The 17,201-nt window shown below is 40.0% G+C and overlaps 1 protein-coding gene across 6 annotated transcripts in view; it reads right to left on the bottom strand.

Moving 5' to 3' along the window:
* Window positions 1-917: 917 nt before the first annotated feature.
* The window catches only part of LOC149156186 (uncharacterized), a 234,545-nt gene continuing 218,261 nt past the window's right edge, over window positions 918-17,201 (bottom strand). For 5 of the 6 annotated variants that reach the window (XM_089437967.1, XM_089437970.1, XM_089437966.1 and 2 more), the window contains exon 10: window positions 918-1,349. In XM_089437967.1, the coding sequence (XP_089294093.1) occupies window positions 1,251-1,349 (99 nt within the window). In that variant the 3' untranslated portion in view covers window positions 918-1,250. The remainder of the gene's footprint in view (window positions 1,350-17,201) is intronic. The other variant, XR_016262214.1, reaches the window with a different exon arrangement.

The raw sequence follows: 17,201 nt of genomic DNA on the forward strand, positions 1-17,201 counted from the left end.
AATAATGTGACTTAGCATTACCTTGATTATGGACTTACATATGGGAGTTCCCACCGATGTTTCAACAATGAATGTTGTCTTATTTCCCATATGCTTGCCTTTGCATATTGAATGCTCAAAATCCTCTTCTTTTTCTTCGGTATTCAAAGTATTTTCAAAAATATTTTCCTCGTCAAAGGCCACGTTGAAAGATTGAAACAGAAACTTGTTTTGAAGTCCAGCAATCTCTCAGTTATTATGTCCATATCAACGTTAATTTTAATCGCATCATAGAGCACATTGTTTAAATTTGTATGGACCTTCACTTGTACATGTGTAATCACATCAACAATAAGTATTATAGTTTTTAAACTCTTATATTCACAAAAACACAAGATCAAGTCCCACGGGCAAGCACTTAGCAGGCCTGAATGTTCGTTTTTAGAGGCCACCCGCTTTAATTGTTTACGTGTATCATTTTGTTTTCTCATGATGACCTTCTGCAACGATATTTGAGAATATGTATATTTTACTTTCCTAAATATTGTAAATATTTTTGGCAGGTGATGGATTCCTTCACAGGAGAAAACAATTTTGCACAGGTTGATGAAACATTCCCCATGATTCTGTCCATGTCGGATAGTTAAAGAATTAGGCATACATTTAAAGACCCCAGAACATTTTTATACTTAATCCTTCAAAATTCTCCTCCTTGTAAAATTAAACAGCAGATAGAATCCATCAAAAACATAAAACAGCACTGCATTACTTCAGTTGAAATTCATAAATTGTAATTTTAAACTGCGTCTTACAAAATATGATCTGTCCAGAACACTTCAATTGCCTGGATTTATCCATCACAATCAGAAACCCTAACAAATAAAGTTACTAAACTTAATAGCCAATTATCTACATCACTAATCATTCATCCAGTAAAGTGGATCACAAATACGTTTTACATTACATACAATGGCTACTATCTCCAGCAGAGCAGTTGACCAGAGAAGAAATTCAAGAATTACGATACAAATGAAGACAAAACCGTCTTTCTACAGAATAAAAACAACAACTATCTTTCAGATAGTGCATTAATTAATTCAATATTATGGCACAAAAAATATTATGATACAATATATCATGTTTCACACCACCCAATTTATATGAAGGTAACTTCAAGACATTTTACACATAGCTTCCCATTAAAAAAGAAAAAGAAGACTTTTTGGATACAAATACTGTCCGCGCAAAAGGGCCGAAAATACGAAAGAAATCTACCGGTAGCAGGGTTTTGAGTTCTGAATTTCCCTGTTTGCTTTCTCTCTCTCTGACTGCTTCAAGGAAAAATATGAGCGACCATGATTCTTCTCCCACTGACACATGCACCAAAACATAGTAAATCCATTTGAAAAAGAATTTGAGAGGAAATTAAGTTAAGACGTATTAATCAGTTTTAACCATAGTAGAGTTTGTTGGAAAATTCAGGAAACCTTCAAAGACCAAATACAAAACATTATTTTAAAAAAACAGCTGCATTAGAAAATCACAAAAATGAAAACCAACAACAAATAGGATTTTCTATTTAAATCAATATATGTAATCATAAATTATAATAGCACAATTTACAAAACTCGAAGCATGTTAAAGAATCTGCATCCTATAGAACATCATCTTCCACTGTCTGTAAACTAGCAGGTTCTGTAGACTGTAAGTTGTAACTAGCTTCACAGCAAATGTAACAGTAAAAAGATATCCATTAACTCAATAAATCTGGCAGATTCTGTTTATGTTTGTAAATACAGCAATAAGAGGTTATCTGAACAGCAAGTATAACACTTGCAATCTCAGTAGAAGACAAACTCTTAGTGCCCATGGGCAAGTACTAACCAACACCACTATCAGTTGAGTCCAGGAGATCGAAGTATCCACAAAGCAAAGTTCAACCTACGAGTAGCAGTTGAACAATGACAATGTCCAGACGGAAGTAACTGTTTGGTCATTCTCCTAAATAACTTTAGGTCAATTGGAGAATAAATACACATGAATAACACCTGTTGAGTGTGGTTCCACAAAATAACTTTGCAATTGGACAACATGGCATATTTACTCGAGGGAAGGAAATCAATGAAGTTTATAGTAGTAATATTACTATGGCTTTTGGTTTTTACTGCCACCAAGTCAGGTAGCTCGAGAATGGAACAAGCCTGTATATATAAACCAAACAATACCTTCTAAGCCATTTGACTAAACTTAGACTCCGGATAGAAGAACTCATCCATACCATAAATTAATAATTATAGACAAGGCATATCAAGCATGTGCTAAATATTAAAAACAGGAAAAATCAATATATTTGCGAGGAATAAATACTTCCGAAATTGCTAGAGAGAGAATATTAGACCTGAAATTCGAAAACTAGATTGTATGACAAAGTCCAAGAAAACATATCTACCTTAAAATTTGGAAGTTGGGTAATAAAGTCATGAACACACATCTCCGAAAGCCAAAAAGCTGTGAAATGCAAATAACTTCAAGTAATATACACCTCTTACAAAGATGTAAGATCCCATTGCTATCAAAACAGAGAACAGCCAGCCATATTTCATCATTATTAGAGCTTTAAAATCTAGCTTTAAGAGATTTTCTCCGCTAGAACGTAGAACAAAACCAGAAAATGTTGCACTAAGAAGGCTTTTGCATTTGAAATTATTTTCAAAAGTCTCAATTTAATATTCCACACTCTGCAAGAAATTAATTGGTGAAAGATCCTGAATTGGAAAAACAAACACTCTCTCGTTAAGTTTATATATAATCTCTAAATCATGACCAAACAATTGCAGGTTACAAGGCTGCGAATTTCAAATTTGAACTGAGGGTTTTTGTTTTTCAAAGGTCGCAAGGGTTCCATGCTAAAGTCCATCAGCACCTTTATTGATCTTCATTGTGTGTTTATGTATGAGTATTTAATTCTCTGAGGGCCACTAAGGATGTCTTCTTGTACATTAAATAGACCGAGTGTAAACACTTGAGAGCAAGCTGACAGCAGTTGCATGGGATGGAATCTCACGTAAGAGTCAAGGCAACAACTCTGGAAGATCTGAGAGAGCAAGTTTACAAATGCAAAAACAGGTAACTCAGAGAATCTGTCATAAAGAGTTTCTTAAAGGTATTGCATGAAAGAATATTGCTTAAAAGCAGCAAAGAAACAAAATAGTGATACTTTTTTCTGAGTTGCAAGCAAAAGAGAAGATTAAGCAGGGAAATAGTAATGCTAAAGCATAGCAGCTCTCAGTTTGTTCCTGTATCTTCTAAAGATATTTTGAGGAGAACTGGGCCTTTCCATCATCCAAATATTATCAGGTTATTTGCCAGGCTCCAAAGAGTATGCACCTGGACTTACGAACACTCTCTTTGAATGATGTTATTCAAGGTATGCTATTATACGAATCTTTTATCCTGTTGAATCACATATCTGCTCAGTGTCACATTCACCAAGTATGTACTATGCACAAAACATCATAGTTAAGGTGTCTTGCAGGATTCTTTAGGTTTCCCATCCTGGATTGAGTCCCTGCGCATTGATTAATTTAGGTCTTGAAATCATTTTGACCATTATTTCACTCAACTGAGTCCCTTCTCCTCGGGGATAGCAACTTAATCCTAGTACGAATTGTATAAATACACCACATACTTCATTTGTACAATCATCACATTCAAGTGTGTCTAATCTTTCTTCTGCCAAAGAACCCCTAAACCAATTTGCTCTACTTGTGTTACGGTTTAAGAGTGCCTTGTGGTACTATTAGTTTCAGCTTGTTTATTGGATTAAGGTTTTTTAGACAATTCAATCCAGATTCTCTTACTTGTGATTTCTAGCATGGTATCAAAAGCTAGTGTGGATTTTTCTTCCTCTATCCACCATTCTTTATTTTTTTCAGAACTGAAATTGAGGTTTCAGCTTTGTTTAAAGGTGGTATAAATTGGATATTAGTGTTTTTCAGCATGCTTTTTTGGACAGCAATCATTTTTTAGGAGTTTTTACCCTTATTGTCACTAGTGCAGCCCTACTTGCCAGTTTTCTTGGGTTTTTGGTGAATTTAAAGAAGTTTGCTGCAATTTTGATCCCTCTTAAAGCAAAGCACACTTTTTTCCCTTTAATTCAGCCACAAGCTGCTGCTCATGTGCACTAGTATTGTGACATCTGTGGATGGAAAATGCCTTTTCTCCCCCCAATGAGGCTAGCTACTAATGTTGCAAACATTGGCATCGGGATCAAATCAGCAAGGGTCTGAAAAAACAAAAAATCGTAAAAATTGAGAAAATATAGATAGAAATTGGTAAACATTGGCAAAATTAAGATACTACCAAAACATCGGTAAAAATCGGCCAGCATCAGCTATGCCAAAAAATCGCAATTTCATGATTTTTCACAATCAAATCAGGATGTTTGCAACACTGCTAAATACCATGCATGGATTGTTCAAACATTAGCTCTACTCCACAGTCAAGGCTTATGGATGTATTTGCAGAAACCACTTCACAAGCAAATGATGACAACTATGATCCCCTCTGTTTGAAGAAGGATGAGCCTCTTGGATTGATCACTCTATACATGGAACCCTGTCTTGTCCATCATACGAACAACAAAAGTGCACAGCAGGTTCAGAAAGAAGCTGTCCACGCCCTATTTGGCATAGTGAACAGAGCTCTCCAACCTCAAAATGGTAGATTTTTTTATTGTCAAGGACTACATCTCCATGTTCAAGAATTTGAAAGTGGGCATTCTTACAAGCGGGGATAAATGTTAAAGGTAAAACAAATCCAAAATATATCAATTTTTTCTATTATTTTTATAGCATTCCTTTTTTCCTTCCAAATCTAGCTTCTCCTATATTGAAAGGTGTATTTTGTAATCTTATCCAACATCAAGATTCCTGGAGAAACTTGACTGAACTATCTTCCTAGGAACATGCCCACACTAAGGCTACGACCTCCTCATGTACACATCAGTCAACAGGGGACACTTCAGGTATTCCAAAAAGAAGAGTTCAATATGCTCATATTGCCACGAGGGACATCTTGTTGGAAAATGTAACTAGCTTTGGTCTTCATTATTGTACTTGAAGTCAAAATGTAATATATATGTCAAAAGAAAAGCAAAAAAAGAATTTTGTTATTGACTTATTAAAGCATGGGTTTCATGCTTGGGTCATTTGTATAAGGTCAAGCTTCCATTGTAGACTTTAGGTTATTTGTCAAAGTCATTTATTGTTTGACTCCTCCATCAAGTCATCCTCTTCAGCAAAGTAATCTACCCGGCCTCTTCAAAGTCTTCAAGAAAGTCTTCATCAAGTCAGCCTACTAGTCGACTTACATGTCGGCCTAAAATAAATTGGAGACGCAACCTTTCATGAAGACATGTCGGCTCATTTGTAATAGTCGAACCACTATATATACAAGGACTTCACATAAAACACAGAGATAACAGTTCGGACAAGAGACAAGTTTTTTCGGTGTTAGTGCAGGAGCTCAAATAAGATATAAAGACTACAGTTCGGTGATATGTCAATGACATTCTGGTGCTATTTCGCTGCTCTCATAATTCGATGTTACCACAGTTCAGAACTATCAGTCAGAAGGATTTGAAGGTCACATAGTTTCTCATATGTCACAGTGACTTGGTGCTACAGTTTGGGTGCCATTTCAGTTCGATGACAATACAATGATCTCAATTCGGAAGTATCACAGTGACAGAAGTTTGATGAACCTACAGTAAGAAGGTCTCGTGATATGATGATGTCTTGGTGCTAAGTTCTAACACAGTGAAAGGAGGATGACTTGATGGAGGTAGTCTTGAGTCTAAGTCGTAAGAGTTTTGGTCGTCTCATCTTGAATCTATTGAAGGAAGAATTTGTGACTGGGCTTTCCCCTCGAGGGGGGTTTTTCCCTGGCAGCGAGCCTATACCTTGTGTTCTCTTCTATTTGTTGCTTGGCACTAATCTTGATGATAAGAAAAGATAATTAAGAGATCTAATACTAATAATGAAAAACATCACAACTTCTAGCATCTGAGGGACAACAGGGGAAGAGGAAGAAGAAGGATATCTCTAAGATGAAGTGCTTCCATTGTGGGGGGCTGGGTAATTATGCATCCAAGTGTCTTAGGAAGAAGAACAAGGGAGAGGCTTCCGACTCCAAGGCAGCTCCTGCAAAGGCGGAGAAAGAAGTCGACACTGATGACGACTGTGCCATGTGTGCTCATGCACCTCTAGAGAAGAGGTGGGGTAACATCGAGCTGTAGTCAAGAGGACTACAGAAGATGAGGAAAGGATCCTTGAGGTACCCAAACTCTTGGATCATATCCGGCTACGGAATCCCTAAATGACAGTAGCAAGATGGTGGATGTCGGTAGAAGCAAGATGCAATAGAGCGACAAGGCAGTGCTAGAGTGCAGAGTCTGTAGTAGCGCAGTGGAGGTTGCAGCAGTGCGAGAGGCACTGAGGTGTTCGCAGTAATGCGAGAGTCACAAAGGAGGTTGCAGCAGTGCGAGAGGCACATAGGTGTTTGCAGCAGCACAGAGGCAATAGAGGGAGCACAGGATAGCAGTAGAGGTAGCTTCAGCATCAGGAGGCTTCCAGACTGATAAGGAAGTCAGTGGTCGAGTAGAACAGTTACTTACTTCTCGGTAACTGAGTTGAAGTGTAGCAGTTAGTAGTGGTAGTGCTATGGGCAGCATGATGCAGCGTGTTGAGAGGGAGCTGCAGTACAAATGTAGCAGTGGAAGTGGCAGAGCCATGGGCAACAGTACAGGAAGCAACAACGCAGTGAATGTTGGGCAGCAGGCCAAGCATCAACACAGGTATCGGTGCGGAAGGATCAATGTGATGTTTAGTGGTGGAGCATTACTAGAGCACATTCCTCACTAAGAGGGAGTGTTGAATTGTGGGAGCATCGGATGGGTAACAATACAGGAAGCAACAACGCAGTGAATGTTGGGCAGCAGGCCAAGCATCAACACAAGTACCGGTGCAAAAGGATCAGTGTGATGTTTAGTGGTGGAGCATTACTAGAGCACATTCCTCACTAAGAGGGTGTGTTGAATTGTCGTAGCATCGGATGTGCTCTAGCCATGAAAATTGGTGGAGAGGCTAAAGCACATGAGATCTCCAAGACCCAGAAATGGTTTGGGGAAATCCCACCTAGTTAGAGAGATATTAAAATAGTTAATATTTTTTATGGGGTTCCTAAGTCTAAACTTAGGAAAATTAAAGTATTAATGGGTATTAATATAAAACTGGGTGAGAATGTTCTAAATGACATGGATCAAGCCAAATCTAACCTTAGTCGTTGATTAGAGACTTAATCTTGGCCATTGAAGACTCAACAGGAAAAGCATAAGAGGAGGCTTGAGGGTCAGTTGGAGAGACACCAAGATTGATCAGTCAGTTTGATTTTCTAGAGCGGGGTTTGCTTAGAAAATTCGAACAAGTGATTTGTTGCAGCGAGGGGCAGTGAGTACATAGCAAAGAGGCAAAGATAGTCCCTGAGGGTCAACGCAGTGACTGAAGAGGCAGCTAGAGCTACGCAAAGGTAGCAGGAGCCACGCAGAGGCGCTAGAGATTGCGCAGAGGCTGAGGGTCTTGCGTGGGTGACTCAAAAGGCCAGAGAGCTGACGCAGAGAGGCAAAAGGCTGACGTAGAGAGGCAGAAGGCTGACGCAGAGGGTTCAGGAGCTACGCTGAGGCTAGCAGGGTTGACGCAGAGTCGAGGAGAAGGGTCGGAAGGATTTTTGTGGGGTAGACTAGTGCTGAGAAGTTGAATATCTGTGTCTGAGAAGAGGTATTACTGTCGTGTAACAATCTTGTTGGGTAAGCCAGTTCGATGCCCTAGTTGTACTCAATAAATCTACATATTAATAAAACCCTCAGAACTGTTGCATCGGTTTTGTTGCATTGGGTTTTTTCAGGGACGATTGTCCAAAAATAATGGTGTCCCTTGTGTGTTTGTCTCAGTATTTTTCAGTTGTTGATCTGGATATGAGTTAAGGCTGCATTTGTGTTTATTTTCAGTATTTATATGTATAAATAACTTGTTAATGGAATAAACAAGTAGGTGAAATAAACTAGATAATGCAGTAGGGATTTCTAACATGTCAGACTTAGAAATTTCAACACATACATCTGATCCAAGTGAAGGAGGAGATTTTGGAGGCCGAAAACATAAGTGAAATATATCTCTGATCTGCCCTCGCTCAAGGAGACTTAGAAGGCCGAGTAGAAGAAAATGTTTGAGGCATACATTTTCTGTGGTTTTGTGGCTCACCCCTGAGGAAGAAGTGTGAGGTCTGAGGCTCATATCTCTGTGGAATGATGTGAAGTTTGAGGCACATATCTCTGTGGAATGATGTGAAGTCTGAGGCACATATCTCTGTGGAATGATGCGAAGTCTGAGTACTTATTGTTAGAAAACCAGAAAGGTAGAAATATTTTCTTATGTTGATAATTAATTGTGTTATTCTTGTATTCTTATTATCTTCTTTACGTTCTTTTTATCAAGCAATCATCAAATCAAAACATGAAGATCAACGACACCAAATGTAGGCACTCAACTAGGGCTAAAACCTCTCTATAGGGGAAAACCCAATCAAACTCTTCCACTAGTATATCAAATTGAGATAGACCAAGACCCTAGACCCAAAAGACCTTCCTCCTCCACCAAGTCAACCTTCCAAAATGATTCAGTAAACTCCAGTAGCCTATATTTGTCCAGCAGCTTTAGCCCAACAACAATCTAGAATTTCGACCTCCAACAACTTTAGAATTTCGGCCCTTCCAACAACTGAGCAACTTCGGAAGTGTGAGACAAAGAGAGAGAAAATTCGACTTCTTATGCTTGACAAAGACTTCCTTCTCCTTCGCTAGGGTTTCCTTCCTCTTCCTTGAATTTCACACCTTTTTTGCCTCCAACAACTGCAGATCGAACTTGATGAGTACTCCAAATGAGGTCGAATTGTTGCCTTTATATAGTGTTTGTGTGAGGTCGAATTCCCTTGATGAGGCTGACTTGTCCTTCTTTGAGGCCAACTTTGTGGAGGCCTAAATGGCTAATTTTATACAAAAATAAATCTCTTTCTTGACTCAAGAATCCCAAGAAGGGCCTTTTACATTATGACATGGACAAGGACAATGGAAATAAACCCTAGAAGCCTACAATGGAGGTGTTGACCTATTAACCATTGACCCAAGCATGAAACCCATGCTTTAATAAGTCAATTTCTTTTATAATAAAATTTATTTTCCTTTCTTTTGATAAATACATTACATCATGACTCAATTACAATTATGAAGGCCGATACTAGTTACATTTTTCAACACATATCTCCATGGAACCATGCGAAGTTTGAGGCTCTTATTCTGAGGTATAATGCGAAGCTTTGTGTCATAATCTAAGGTTGAGGCAGAAGACGAAATTCAACCCTCTTGAAGAATTGAATCAAACCTCTTTACAGACCTCGTTTGCGGACAGATTTGGGAAGCATTTTGTCTTGGTATGTTGGAGGGTTGACTTGGCTCTTGGAGGTTGTTCATCTTAGCTACATTGTTGTTGAGTTTAGACTTAGGAACCCCATTAAAATATTAATTATTTTAATATCTCTCTAACCAGGTGGAATTTCCCCAAACCATTTCTAGGTCTTGGAGATCTCATGTGCTTTACCCTCTCCACCAATTTTCATGGCTAGAGCACATCTGATGCTACCACAAATCAACAATATGTGTGTGAGATATATATCCGATGAGGAATGTGAGTGGGCCATATATAACCTCCAAGCCAAGCGAAAGGTTACCACTTAAGCTAAGCCGACATGAGGGTTATGAGGACCGACTTAGCAACTTGGTAGGTTAAATGACACAACAAAATTCAATTTTCTTTCTTTGAAAGGGTCACGAAGAACATGCCCTTCTATATTTTTTCTTTTGACCAATACAATGAAGAACATGCTTGTCGGTAATAACTTTAATTATTCAAAAATACATCAATAAAATAATATTATGAAGACCGACCATGTTGAGAAATCTAGGGCATTAGCATTAGGTGATTTCTCTTCTATCAGTGACTGCTTGTGAATGCTTTTTACTTATTTAGATTAGGATCTTCTTCATGTTAGATTATTAGTATTCTTCTTCATCAAATAGTAACCAATGCGTGAACATAAATAGACAAGAGACACAGCATGTAGGCTATGAGCCAGGGCCAAAACCTCTCCCTCTTGAGAGGAAAACCCGCACAAACTCTTCTTATAGAGATTCCAATGGAAGAATACCAAGACCAAGACCCTTAACCTATTTAGCCACTCCAAGACCAAGATACAAGTCCTCTTCTACCTTCTCGTTTACTTCAGATCTTCCACCATATAGACTGAGATCACTGAGTTTATCAAGGAGGACAAGCCTTTCCTTCTCTAGTAGCATCGAAGATATGAAGTCATATCCATAGTCATTATTGATAGCACCGAGACCTTATCTCTTGCACTAGTATTGTGATCTTGTCACATACTTGTGACTTACTTTCTGTGGTGACATCGAGTACTGTGAAACGAAGAGATTATACTGAGGCTCTATTTGCACTATGATTTATGTTTATACACTTCGTTGTCCCTTGAGAGATCCTCGTTGTTTCTTCGTGTCCCTTCTAAAGTCCATCCAAATCCTTTGACTGTGATGATGTCCGAATTAGTCTCTTATTCTTTCAACTGTCACTATGGCCCGAATTATAGAGGGATCTGAATTCCCTAGACTGAGAGATGGCACCCATTTCAATCTTGTACCTTTATCAAGCTTCTGTACCGAACTTACTTCTATGCTAGATCATCCAAATAGAGATCGGAACTGTTCATTGTCTTCTCACCCGAAATCTCAGAGGTATGCAAAATTTGAACTATGTAATGTGAGGATCCTTCCACGCCTATTTATAGTTGTTGGTGCATATTAATAAGCCAACGTGATACTTTGATAGGTGTGTCTCCTTAAGTGAGCCGACATGAGCCATTTATTTCATCTTGTAGGCCGACATAGGAAGAGGATTGTATGCTTGTCGTTGGAGGGCTATTTGCTAGGTTACATTTGACATCTTTTTACACATGACATTGACTCTTTGACAAATCCTAAGGCTCTCAATGGGAGCCATCTAAAATAAAATCACTTGCTCATGAAACCCATGAAGCAAGGCTTACAATAATAATTTTATTTTCTTCATTACATCATTTACAAAAGTCACAATTACATGTCATTATGAAGACCAAACCTAGTTACACTTTTCAACATACCATAGCTACATTCTTCAACACTCTCTCTTAGCTAGAAAGTATTCATAACGACTTGTCAAGATGTTCTCAAGTTGAAAGATTCTATAAGGAAGGATCCAAATTAAGATAAGCATCATAATCACTAGCATCAAACTTGTCCCATAAGCCAAAACCAATGACATCAAGGTCAGAACCCAACTAACCATAGGAACAATCAATATCATTCATGAGGCCAATTTCTCCAACCATATGAAATGGTTTCTCATTCAAGCACAATGGCTCAAGGGAGTAATCAAGATCAAACTCTCCAACCATACCAATGGTCTCTCGATCAAACCCAATGACCTAAGAGAGTACACAAGATCCATCTCCCCAACCATAAACAAGGCTTCTCGGTCCATGACCCAAGGGAGAAATCCCCATCTCAATATCAAACTTCCCGACTATACAGTCTCTCAGTCAAACTCCATGACCTAGGGGAGGAATCCTAATCTCGATGTCAAAAGAGCCAATCCCCTCAACCACATGGTCTCTCAATCAAATGCAATGACCCAAGGGAGAGTACTCAAAATCAGTGTCCTCAACCAAACACAATGGTCTCTCAGTCAAACGCAATGACCTAAGGGATCACTCCAAGCCTCATAACCAAACCCCCCAACCATAGTGGTTTCTCAGTCAATCTCAATGACCCAAGGGAGTGTTGAGAATCTAGGGGCAACAAGATTAGGTGATTTCTCTTCTTTGATAATTGCTTACGATGTATTTTTACTTAACTTGATTATCTTCTTCTTTCACTTGGTTATTATTATGTTCTTATCATCAAATAGCTACCAAACTATGAAATATAATGAGACAAGAGGACACAAGATATAGGCTATAAGCCAAGGCCAAAACCTCTCCTCTTGAGAGGAAAACCCACAAGAATTCTTCTCTTTTTATAGAATGTTCAGATGATGAATTCCAAGACCTAAGACCCTTGTCAAAGACACCTCCAAGACCAAGTTAGACTCCTCCTTGAAGATATTGCTTCTCACAAAGTCAACCCAAGTCACACTGCTTCATAGCTGCCTCAACTTCACAAATTCAGACCCTCACTCTTGACTGTAATTTTCGGCCCTCTTGACCTGCAACTTTTGGCCTCTTCTACAAAAACCCTAGATGAGCACGTGTGAGAGAAAATGGTGAAACTTGCCTCCTTTTCCTTCGCTTGATCAAACTTTTCCTCCTTGACTTTTAGCCCATAACAATCCTTCAAAATTTAGTTTCTATTTCTTCCTTTTGTCTTCTCCTTCGTTAGGTATTAGGTTCTTTCTTTCTTCTTTGATCGAACTTTTTCTTGCTTGAATTAATGACCTTTGATGAGGTCGATTTCTCCTTATATATAGGCTGCTTGGATGCCCTCAAAGGGCCAACATGTCATCTTTGTAGGCCAACTTGTTCTCCCTTGAAGACCGACTTGTTGTTGCATGTTGATAAGGTCTTGGAGGGTCTTTTTGACACTTTACTTTACAAAAAAATTCTTTGACTTGATATATAATGCCCAAATGGGTCTTACACATATTACAATGACTCAATTGACTTCTTGACTCAATAGCAAACCTAGAAGAACTCAATGGGTGCTTGACCTACTAAATAAAATAACCTTGAGGATGAAACCCATGCTACGAAATAATAATAATAAAATTTATTTTTCTCTTTACATCAATTACATAAAATCATGATTACATTAGACATTATGAAGACCAAACCTAGTTACACATTTCAACAGGGAGTAACCAAAACAATCTTTGCAACCATAAACCATGGTTTCTCGACCAAGCCCAAGGAAGATTCATGATGTTATACAATCAATGCTTCCTCTCCCCAAGAGAGGGATTCTCAACTACTCCAGGCTTCTTTCAGAAACAACCTTCATCCAGGATAGTGGCTATCTCAAAACATCAGCAACCTACTTATCAGAACAAATGTATTCGAGTTTCACAGCTCTTCTTTGGATAGCATCCCGGATAAAGTGTTACTTGATCTCAATGTGCTTCAACCTGTCATGGAAAACTAGATTCGCAGAAAGCTTCAAATAGCTTGATTGTCACAATATATCATGGTCTATTCTAGCACCTAATCAAACAATCCAGCAAACAACTTTCGAAGCCAAACTACTTCATAACAGGCTGAATAATCAGCTATATACTCAGCTTTAGTTGTGCTAAGTGCACCAGAGTTATGCATCATACTCATCCATGATATCTAGGTTAAAACAGCATTCAGAAGTGCTCTTATCTACATTATCTACCCGATCCACAAGTCACGGCCTACTTCTGACCCCAACAACTACAGGACAATCATGGTTGGGCACACATTCTCCAAGCTATATGCTACAACACTCCACAGGACACTCTCCCATTTCCTTGAGCAGAGACAACTCAGGGTCAAGGGCCAAGCAGGGTTCCTCCCAGACCACCAGACGATCGACCACATCCTTACTCTTTATGCGGGGATCGAGGAGGCTAGGCATTGATCCTCTAAAGTGTACTGCTGCTTTGTAGACTTCCGGAAGGCCTTTGACTCAGTCCCGAGGGAAGATCTTTTCCAGAGGCTAAGAGAGGTTGGCATTTCCTCGACTCTCCTGACAGCTATCATGCGCCTCTATGAGGTCGTCCTTGGCCGTCTCCGCACAGTCGGAGGAATGTCAGATTGCATCCGAAGCACCATTGGATTCAAGCAAGGATGCCCCCTTTCTCCTACTTTATTCGAGATCTATATCGATGAGCTTGAGTCCTTCCTCCGGGAACATATCCAGGATACAGATGGGTGTCTTCTTCACCAGGTCCTAATTTCCATCCTCCTCTTTGCAGACGATATTGCCCTTATTGCCTCCTCCCAAGAAGGCCTTCAGAGACAGCTGGATGCTCTCGCAGCTTTTTGTGACCAAAGGCATCTAACTGTGAACTTGGGTAAAACCAAAGTGATTGTCTTCAATGGAGTCAAGAAAACCTCGGACTTCCACTTCCTATTTAAAGGAGAAGAGATCGAGATTGTCAACACCTATACATATTTGGTAGTTCATTTCTCAGGGCCTCGCTTCAGCCTGCGGCCAGCCCTTCAGCCTCGAATCAACAAATGGTATGGCTCCCTAGCCCTTCTGGAGAGGCAGTGTTTATGGCACCATTTCCAGGGCATCTCGTCCAAAATGAGCATCATGGACACTTTGATTCGCCCCACAGTGCTTTACGGCTCAGAGATTTGGGGTCCCTCTCTCCTAGACTCAGATTGGGCCTCAGCGGAGCGGGTCCAGACCTTCCTTTTGCACCGTTTCATTAGGTGTAAGCAAACAGTTCCTTAGCACATCATTCTAGCAAAGTTTGGGGTTCAACCTTTCCGCCTATAGGTGATATTCAGGTTGGTGTCGCTCCTGCACAGGCTCCGAGGCCTGGCAGACACGAGGAAGGGTCGTGACAGATACCCATATTTAGCATATTGCTCCTTGGAGAACATCACCCGTATGCAAACAGGCCAATCCAAATGTCGGTACACCGGTGTGACAGAGCTTCTGGAGGCTTCAGGAATCCAGATTGACCATCTCCCTCCTTTTCAGTACTCTCTGAATGCTCCAAGCCACCTCCTCCCCAATCAGCAAGAGCTAAATAAAATCATTAAGGAGGATATTTACAAACAATACATTCAGATTACATGGACCAATCCTCCCAATGGGTTGCGTCCAAAAATGGCCTTCTACGCGGAGCATTGCCTGGAAATCAGGGATGGGCTCATCATCACACCCCAGTACACATTCCAACATTGGATGCCTGCCCTTAGAATCTCCCTCGGGAAATTCAGAGTTGGATCTCACAGACTCCAGGTGGAGACAGATCACCACATCGATAGGGCAGATAGGGTTTGCCAGCTCTGTCACTTACAGGAGATAGAGACAAAGACACACTTCATCTTCGGATGCCCTACTTACTATGAGATTCGAGGTCGTTTCCATTGTCTCTTTAGGTCTTCTCAGACTTTGACCAGCTTCCTCAGATATGTTGATCTAAGATGCATTGCACTTTATCTCCAGGAGGCCTTCAGATTTCGGGCCCGTTTTCTTCAGCCCCCCACCAAATCGGACAACACGCAGAAGATCACGGACTTCTTTAGGGTGCTACCACCAGCGCAGGGCACCAAAAGAACCATCGACCGACCCACAGACACTGAGACCAAATCAGTGCAGTCCCAGGGGGGCCAACCAACCAGACTGCACCAGCGCTCCAGGATTGGATCCACCCCTGGGAGGCGCCCTAGAACCTCCAAGCTATAGCAGCGACAGCCCAGTATGCCCACAAGACAGCAGACTTTGACATGCTTCTCTCAGTTTTCTTCTCTCGAGCTCGGATGTTAGGAGTAGGATCTGGACAGGAGACCCCTTCCTTTTCTTCTCCTTCTTCTTCTCCTTCTCTGCTTCATCGCAGTGCTTTGTTTCGAGGCTGAGAGCTTCTAGCTTCTACATTTACATTTACTTAGATTATAGATGTATTTTCTACTTTTTTATGATGTAATAATTGTATCCCGTTGACCTCTTAATTTGTTGGAGAACATTCTGTTTGGTATAAATGTTAAAGAGGACCGTTTGGTCCACCGGCTTGGCATGATGTAATCATTGTAACCGACAGTCCCATTGACCTCTTATGGTCATTTGTTGGACAATAATAAAATTATCTTATCTTATCTTACTTACTATCTTCAGAACATCCAGCCCAAACAGAATCTGACACAATGTGAAACCATATCCATGATGCAATATCATCCCCCATTCCCTCTCAAATAGGGAGGCAATCTCCTCAAGCCCAAGTCTGTTTCGAAAGTGCACAGAATATCAGCTATATGCTCATTAGTGGAGATATACTCGAGCAACACTGCTCCTTTCAGCACCATGTTTGTCATCATGCAATATTGTAAGCAGCCTTTGAAGCTATATTGCTTCTCAACTTTGTCAATCCGACTACAATATATTTGCCCTCTACCATGCTACTTTATGTTCATCCAAGAAATTATAACAGGGCTCAAACTGAGGCAATAAACTTAAACTAAATCTTGTAGCTTTACAGGGTTCATCATCACCATGATTGGGTGCTCCCTGTCATATTGACAATCCATCATCCAAGAGTCTTGCATCAAATCTGAGGTCAAAACAAGGATTTTTGGTGGCTCCCTTTGAAGGCAATACTATTCCTCATAGCAAATCCCTCTGACACATGAGACCTTCTTCTTGGGATCATCCTTGATCCATTCAACCAAGCCCCAAGTATAAAATACAAGGTCTTCTTCAATCATGAGGCTTCCTTTCAAGCTCTTCAAGAACCTCAAGTAGCTATTCCAACTAATCCAAAAGTCTTGTCAAGATCCTCTCCCTTTTTCTGGGAGAACTTTCTCAAAACTTACTTCCATGCTGCCAACTGCTATATGCTAAAATCTTGACTTATCTTCAACGCAATCAAAGCATACTTCAAATTGCTTGCTCCCTCTAGAAAGTCCTATTTCTTTGCTTCGTTCTTCCACTTCTTCTATCTATTACCAAAGCCTAGGAAACCCTTGCCATTGACCTGCAAACCTCACTAGGAGGTCATGGAAGAACGATTACAACCAAGCATAGGATAGAAAGACAATAGACTAATAACAATAGTAATAGTCAAAGAGGAGAGTTATAGAATACTTATCTTTTGAGGAAAAGTTAGCTCCCTCTTGACATTATTCTTCTTGCAACTTTATCATCCTCATCCTCAACATCAACATTATGAACTAGGGTTTCACTTTCCAGCAGAAATGATCAATCCTAGGGAAACCTAGGGATTTCTTGTTCAAACCCTTGCTAGGGTTTACAAACCTAAACATTCCAATATCCAAAAACCATAGAATCTGGCCAAGACTTCTAGTCTTCCAAA

Source organism: Pinus tabuliformis, chromosome 9, assembly GCF_031772625.1.
Source record: "Pinus tabuliformis cultivar Carrire ecotype Pingquan chromosome 9, CPIR1, whole genome shotgun sequence".
NCBI lineage: Eukaryota > Viridiplantae > Streptophyta > Pinopsida > Pinales > Pinaceae > Pinus > Pinus tabuliformis.